Source organism: Lagopus muta, chromosome 1 (genome assembly GCF_023343835.1).
Source record: "Lagopus muta isolate bLagMut1 chromosome 1, bLagMut1 primary, whole genome shotgun sequence".
Lineage (NCBI taxonomy): Eukaryota > Metazoa > Chordata > Aves > Galliformes > Phasianidae > Lagopus > Lagopus muta.
Window position 1 is genome coordinate 133,857,491 of NC_064433.1, and position 7,232 is coordinate 133,864,722.

Sequence of the window (7,232 nt, forward strand, 5' to 3'; positions counted from 1 at the left end):
GAGGAGGTTCGGGGGAAGCGGAGGGGCTCTGGTTTGGCTGCGCTCTCTTTGGCCGAACTGGGGCCCTTTTATCTAAAGCCCAGTGCACAAACATATAGCTTAATGTGACTAGTGTTCTTCCTTTTATTTCTTTCTCTATGGCAACCAATATGTTCTGCTCAGAAATGTTCCCCCATCAAGGAAACAAATGATCGGGAGGGAGCAGCTCTATGCGGCATCTGTTCCGATGGAGCGCACAGAGTTAACCCCGCTCAAAGGAGCGCCGGGCGGCGGCGAGAAGTGGAAAATGAGCGATTCTGCTCCCCCCGCGCGGAAACCGACACCTCCCGGGCCCCCCAACCCCCATTGATCTGCCCATCGACCGCTGCCAAAGGACTCATGCGAGGGAATTAGGGTGATGGCGAGGATCGTGCGTCCAAAAGAGCAGCGGCGGGGGGGAGGAGGGTGGAGGTAGGGGGGAGCTGGGGTGGGGGGGGAGGGGGGGTGGGGAATATATCTATGTATTGAAAATAGTGCAGAAAAATGAAAATAAAGGCAAGTCTCGTCACGGGATATCGAAGCTGGGAGAAGTTTTCAAGCGCGTTACAGGGCCTACTGCTTTCACCCTACATTATACAGCGCGGTACCGACGGCACTGACTTCAAGCGCTGGGTTCTGCTTTGGGCACGCTGTCCCGGCACCTTCGGGCCTGAGCGAGGAGCTCTGCTCTCTCTGCTCACCTCCCTCCCACCCCCGGACCTCACAACCCCCTCCTCACGTCGTTCACCCTCTGCGCGCCCCCAGAGCAGCAGGTGCCGGCCCGGCCCGCGCCCTCGCGCTGCCCTCCGCACGCATAACGAGGTGCATTTTCCAGACCTTTCCTCATCTCTCCCCAACCCCCCCCCCCCCCCAGTCCCACCTCCCCCACCCCGCCCCCCACCCACCCCAGGTCAGAGCGTTACAATAATGAAAAGTGAAGCAGCCTCCAGCAGCCTCCCCAGCCCCGAGGAAGAGCTGTGCCACCCGAGCGCTGGAACCAATCCGCGCTGGATGGAGTATTTCACCACGGTGCAGTTTGGTGGAGATTTTTTTCCCCCCTTTTTCTTTCCTTCTCCCCCCCCCCCTTCTTTTTTTTTTAAAGGCTGTTGCCGTGGATTTCTCCGCCTTGTCCTAAAGCTGTTGAAAACACCCATCCAACAGACAAGAAAAGTAGATAAAAAATGCCAAGCACTTACCGAGCGCACTCGCAGCACTGAGGAGATACGTTTTTGCTTTAATTTGGGGTTTTAATGGGGTGACGGGGGCACACCGCGCCTTCTCGGCTCCAGCGCGGCTCTCCCCGCTCCGCTTTTCCCTCTCACTGACTCCGCCGAGCCCCGCTCTCGCCGCCCGTCTATTATTTTCACCAAAATATATGAAAATTTATGCAAATGGAAATCAGCACTAACTGTTCTCCCCTTGTTATACTTTGGGTTTTTTTCCAGACAAAACAATCACACTCCGCGAGGGAGGGGGCGGGAAGAGTTGGGGAACTAAGTTGGGGTTTTTTTTCTTTTAAATAAAAGGCGCTGCTCCCGCCGCAGCCTTATTTTGCTGCTGCTCTCGGGAGGGAGGTGGGGGGGAGGGGGGGGGTATGTTTTTAACATTATTATTATTATTATTATTATTATTATTATTATTATTATTATTATTATTATTTGGGGGGGAGGGTCTCCCTCCCCCCTCCCTCTATGTTCAGACGTGGATCTGTTTGCAGAGGCGCTATCACGTTCCATCGGGCCACCTGAGACGGCTTTTGAAAGCGCGCACTGTGAAATTCATAGCGGTAATTTAGACAAAATCCTCACTGTATATTAATGAAAGACGGCCCCATGGCACCGCTCCTATCCTCCCCATTCAGTGTAAACAAAACCACGAGACTCGCTCGGCTTTTTGAGCCCGATCCAAGCAAAATCGGCTGGAAAGGAAAACACGGGGCTCTGGCACGGAGCGCTCGAGCGGCTGCACCTGGAGATCTCCCATTGAGTCAATGGAATCTGTGTTGGGGCTTTGCTATGGATTTTAAGAAATAAAACCGAAGACCTTTGGGGACACGGAAAGTAACCCCGTTCCATCCCCCACCCAACCTCGTTCTGTCGGGGTTCACCACCGCTCTCCCCGCGGGGTTCCCCCACTCCCCGGGGCGCACACGCGTGGCGTGGGAACACCGAACGTCCGAACGGAGCCCCTGCGCTGTCAGTCCCCGCGGAGCGCTCCGTCCGCCCGCGCTGTTGTTGTCGTCGCCACTTTCCCTTTTTTTCTTCTTCTTCTTTTTTCTTTTTTTTTTTTTTTTTTCTTTTTCCCCCTCGGTTCACTGAGGCCGCCCGTGCGCGGCGTTTCCGCTTGGGCGCATCTCGCCTTCCCCCGCCCCCCTTAACCCTTTCCGCCCGCTCGGGGCTCCCTCCTGTCTTTCCCCCCACCCCTTTCCCTCCCGACGGGGCGGCCCCGGGGGCAGACAAAGGGAGAAATAGGGGGAAGAATGAAATCGGGGGGTGGAGGGAGAAGCATCCCGGGAGAAATGGGGGGGGGGAGGGCAAAAAGGTAGGTTTGGGGGGGGGGGGGGGGAGCATAAAGGTGGTGATGGTGCTGTTGTCTCTGGTGCTGCTGTTATTGTTGTTGTCATTAATTATGGTGCCCCCCCCCCTCCCCCCCCCCCCCGCTCGCCGGGCGCGAAGAGTTAAGGGGAGGAGGGCAGGGACGGATGGATGGGAGGAAGGAGGGAGGGAGGGGAAAGGGGGGCGGAGGGAAAAAAAAAAAAAAGGAGAGGAGAAGCGGGGGGGGGGGGAGAGGGGGGGGGGCACTTCCAGCTTTGCCTAAATTAAAAGGCAGCCAATCGGAACGGGCGGAAGGGGGGCCGCGCTGTCCGTCACGGGGCGGGCGGCCAATCGGCGGGGGCGGCGGCGGGCGGGCGCCGAGCAGCGGGGCCGGGCGGCCCCGAGCGGGGAGGGCGGGAGGAGGGAGGGGAGGGAGCGGGCACGGCCCGGGAGAGGGAGGCGGGGAGAGGAGAGCGGCGGGACTCCGGCCCCGGCAGTGCGCGCAGCCAGCCCGGCAGCCAAGTTCCCCGCCGGAGTTAGTGTATAAAGGATACCATATATGCACACACACATACGCACACCTCTCCGGCAAAGGCGCTCCTCCTCCGCCTCCTCCTCCTCCTCCCTCGACCAACTGCTGGAATTAAAATAAAAAAAAAAAAAAAAAAAAAAAGCGAAAAAAAAAAAAAAGCAAAACAAACACCAAAAAAAAAAAAAAAAAGCGAAACGAAACGGGAGAGAGAACGGAGAGAGAGAGAGAGAGCGCGCGAGAGGGAGAAACAACCCGCGAGGGTGCCGAGAGAACCCAACTTTGGGATTTTTTCTTTTTTTTTTTGTTGACTTTTTTTTTTTTTTTTACTCTCCTTTTTTCTTAATCCGAACGCTTCGAGGAGACGTAGGGAGAGACCATGCCTGGCTCGGGCCGGGGCTGCGGAGAAAGGGCAGCGGAGAGGAGCTGCCTGCGCGGGGCATTGAGCGCTCCGGCGGCGGCGCAACTTTGAGAAATGCATCATCACCGCCAGCAGCATCACCGCGGGAAGTTTGCTCCGGACGCCGGCGAAACTTGCGAATAAAAGAGCGAACCGAGAGCGAGGAGGAGAGGAGAGCCGGAGAGAGAGGACGAGAGATCCCCCCGCCCCCCCCCTCCCCTCCCGCTCCGCGCCGGGAGGAGGAAGAGGAGGAAAAGTTTCGCTCGGAGCGGGGAAGGCTGCGCGGCGGAGATGTACTCCTAGGGGAGCGCCGGGGCGAAGCGCGGGGGCTCGCCGGTCCCCCCCCCCCCTCCCGGCCGCTTTTTAGCCTTTGTTTGGTTTCCTCCCCGCGAGCGGCGGCAAAGTCGGGCGAGAAGAAGGCGGAGGAGAGAAAAGCGCGAATCTCCTTTTATTTTTTTTTCCCCCCCGGAAAACGAGAGAGAAAAGCCAAAAAAAAAAAAAAAAAAAAAAAAAAAAAACCAACAACAACCAACCAACAACAACAACAACAACAAACAACCACCACCAACGACCCCACCATCATCACCCCGGCGGCACCGGCAGCACCGAGCGGCAGCAGGCGAGCAGTCCCGGCGCTCGCCCAGCGCAGGACGGCCGGCGGACGGGTGGAGCGGAGCGCGGCGCGGCGCTAGCAGGTGAACCCCGCGCCCGGCGCCCCGGCGACGCTGGGAAGGCGGCGGCGGCGGCGGCGCGGGCGGCGGCCCCGGCAGCGGGCCCCGGCAGCGCCGGGCAAGGGCGCTCGCGGCGGCGGCGCGGCGGCGGCGGCGGCGGCGGCGCGGCGGGGGCGAGCGGCGGGCGGCGGGCGCGGGATGGCCGCGGCCACCTCCAACCCCTACCTCCCCGGCAACGGCATCCTGGCGGCCGGCTCCATCGTCCACGCCGACTCGGGTGGCGGCGGCGGCGGCGGCGGCGGCGGGGGGCATGCAGCCGGGCGGCGTGGCCGTCACCTCGGTGGCGGGCGGCTACCGCGGCGACCCGGCGGCCAAGATGGTCCAGAGCGACTTCATGCCGGGCGCCATGGCCGCCAGCAACGGCGGCCATATGCTGAGCCATGCCCACCAGTGGGTGACGGCCCTGCCCCACGCCGCCGCCGCCGCCGCCGCCGCCGCCGCCGCCGCCGCCGAAGCGGGCTCGCCCTGGTCCGGCAGCCCCGTGGGCATGACGGGCAGCCCCCAGCAGCCGCCGCCGCCGCCGCCGCCCGACGTGAAGGGCGGCGGCGGGCGCGAGGAGCTGCACGCGGGCGCGGCGCTGCACCACCGGCCGCCCCACCTGGGCCCCCCGCACCAGGGGCACCCCGCGGCCTGGGGCGCGGCGGCGGCGGCCGCCCACCTGCCCGCCATGGCCGGCGGGCAGCAGCAGCAGCAGTCGCTCCTCTACTCGCAGCCCGGGGGCTTCACGGTGAACGGCATGCTGAGCCCCGCGGGCGGCGGGCAGAGCCTGGTGCACCCCGGGCTGGTGCGCGGCGGCGAGACGGCGGAGCTGGGCGAGCACCCCGGGCATCACCACCATCACCACCACCCGCACCCCGGGCACCACGCGCCGCACCACGGTGCCGTCAACAGCCACGAGGCGCACTCGGACGAGGACACGCCGACCTCGGACGACCTGGAGCAGTTCGCCAAGCAGTTCAAGCAGCGGCGGATTAAGCTGGGCTTCACGCAGGCCGACGTGGGGCTGGCGCTGGGCACCCTGTACGGCAACGTCTTCTCGCAGACAACCATCTGCCGCTTCGAGGCCCTGCAGCTCAGCTTCAAGAACATGTGCAAGCTGAAGCCTTTGTTGAACAAGTGGCTGGAGGAAGCCGACTCCTCCACCGGCAGCCCCACCAGCATCGACAAGATCGCGGCGCAGGGCAGGAAGAGGAAGAAGCGGACCTCCATCGAGGTGAGTGTCAAGGGGGCCTTGGAGAGCCACTTTCTGAAATGCCCCAAGCCCTCCGCCCAGGAGATTACGAACCTAGCGGACAGCCTGCAGCTGGAGAAGGAGGTGGTCAGGGTTTGGTTTTGCAATCGGAGGCAGAAAGAGAAACGCATGACCCCGCCGGGGATCCAGCAGCAGACCCCCGACGATGTCTACTCGCAGGTCGGCGCCGTCAGCTCCGACACGCCGCCCCCTCACCACGGACTGCAGAGCGGCGTGCAGTGAGCGGGGCTCCGCGGGGGCCGGGCCGGGAGAGCTCCGGCGGCGGCGGCGGGCGGCGGCGGCGGTGGCGAACGCCGCGCTCACACACACGGACACGGACACTCACACTCACACGCACGCACGCACGCACTCACACACACACACGCGCGCGCGGTCCGGGCTCGCTCGGGCCGCCCGTGTCGGTATATGTACGGATAGAGGCGGGCGCCTGGATCTATCTGTCCATACGGGATCGATAGCGAGAGGGAGCGCCGGGAAAGGTCGAGCCGAGCGAGAGCGTTTCCGCTGCGTTGGGGAGAACGGGGTGGAGATGCGTAATGCACCAAAACTGCAGATGTGCCGGGGGCTGCTGTGGGAAGAGGGCTCGGCCGGGTGGGTTCTGCCTTGGGTTTCTGTTCGGGTTTTTGCTTTTCGCCTCCCCCCATCTCCCCCTGAGCCCCTCTCGCAGCGATGGGGGTCTGCACCTCTCCCCTCCTCCCCCCCTTGCTCTCCCCTATCCCCAAAGGGCTCTTCTCTCAATCAAGGAAACTTCCCCCCCCCCCCCCCCTCCTTTTCTTCTACCCCTTCCCTCCTTTTTTATTTTTTTTTAATTTTTTTTTTTAATTTTTCCTTTATTTTCTTTCTTTTCTTTCTTTTTAATTTTCTTTTTAAATTTTGATTTTTCACAATGGGAGCGATCCGAAAAAAAAAAAAAAAAGAAAGAAAGAAAGAAAAGAAAAGAAAGGGAAGCAGAAGCAAAGCGATGTGATCAATCAGAGGGGGGCCTGCTGCGTGCCAGCACCTCTGTTTTCCTTGGCCAAACCGTAGGATTTTGGTGCAAGGCAGACACCCACTCTGAGAACATAGATATCTATGGAGTGATACATTCTGCAAAATGAGAAGGGCCACTTTGTTTTGCTGTTTTTTTTGTTTTTTTTTTTGTTTTTTTCCAGGAAGAAAAAAAAAATAATAATAATAATAATGAAAATATGCACACAGCACTAAAAACAAGCAGACTGCGTAGGGAGGCAAATACATATATATATATTTATCTATATATATAGGTATAGCTATAGAACAAAACTATGGGAATACATGCCCACACACCGAACTGACCCCGAGGAGAGGGGGGGTGGGAGGGGGGCGGGGGGGGTGGACAGACAGAAACCAGGGGGGAGGGGGGGTGGAGAGGCCGCTGGTCCCTAAAGTTGGAGCTCCATAGAAGGACTGCGCTGAATTAAGGGAGCAGCGAAAGGAAGGGAAACCGTTCGGGGCTGCCACAGTCCCGCTCCTGACGGCTGCCAATCATCACGGAAGAGTCATTTAAAAAAAAAAAAAAAAAAAAAAAAAAAAAGGAAAGAAAGAAAAAAAAAATTAAAAAAAAAAATCCACTGCTAATATTTTTTTTATTAATATTTTTATTTTTTATTTCTGGACTGATTCAGATAAAGGGATTTAGAAGGACTGAGCATCTGCAGCTGCACTTATCTGAACTTCTCCTCTCCTAAATCCGTTGCCAACTTTGATTGAATGGGTGCTGTGGATGTGATTATATAATACTGCCATTTCC

The 7,232-nt window shown here is 59.3% G+C and overlaps 1 protein-coding gene and 1 long non-coding RNA gene across 3 annotated transcripts in view; one reads left to right on the forward strand and one right to left on the reverse strand.

Annotated features, from left to right (window-relative positions):
• Nucleotides 1-1,446, reverse strand: part of LOC125701710 (uncharacterized) — a 39,053-nt gene extending 37,607 nt beyond the window's left edge. Inside the window, exon 1 of one of the 2 annotated variants that reach the window (XR_007380335.1) lies at nucleotides 1,215-1,446. This is a non-coding gene — a long non-coding RNA (uncharacterized LOC125701710). The remainder of the gene's footprint in view (nucleotides 1-1,214) is intronic. The other variant, XR_007380336.1, reaches the window with a different exon arrangement.
• A 2,904-nt stretch (nucleotides 1,447-4,350) lies between these two features.
• Nucleotides 4,351-6,234, forward strand: POU3F3 (POU class 3 homeobox 3). The gene is given in 2 exon segments (XM_048953361.1): nucleotides 4,351-4,454; nucleotides 4,456-6,234. Coding segments are annotated over 2 exon segments (1,335 nt in total). The 3' UTR covers nucleotides 5,687-6,234.
• Nucleotides 6,235-7,232: the final 998 nt, after the last annotated feature.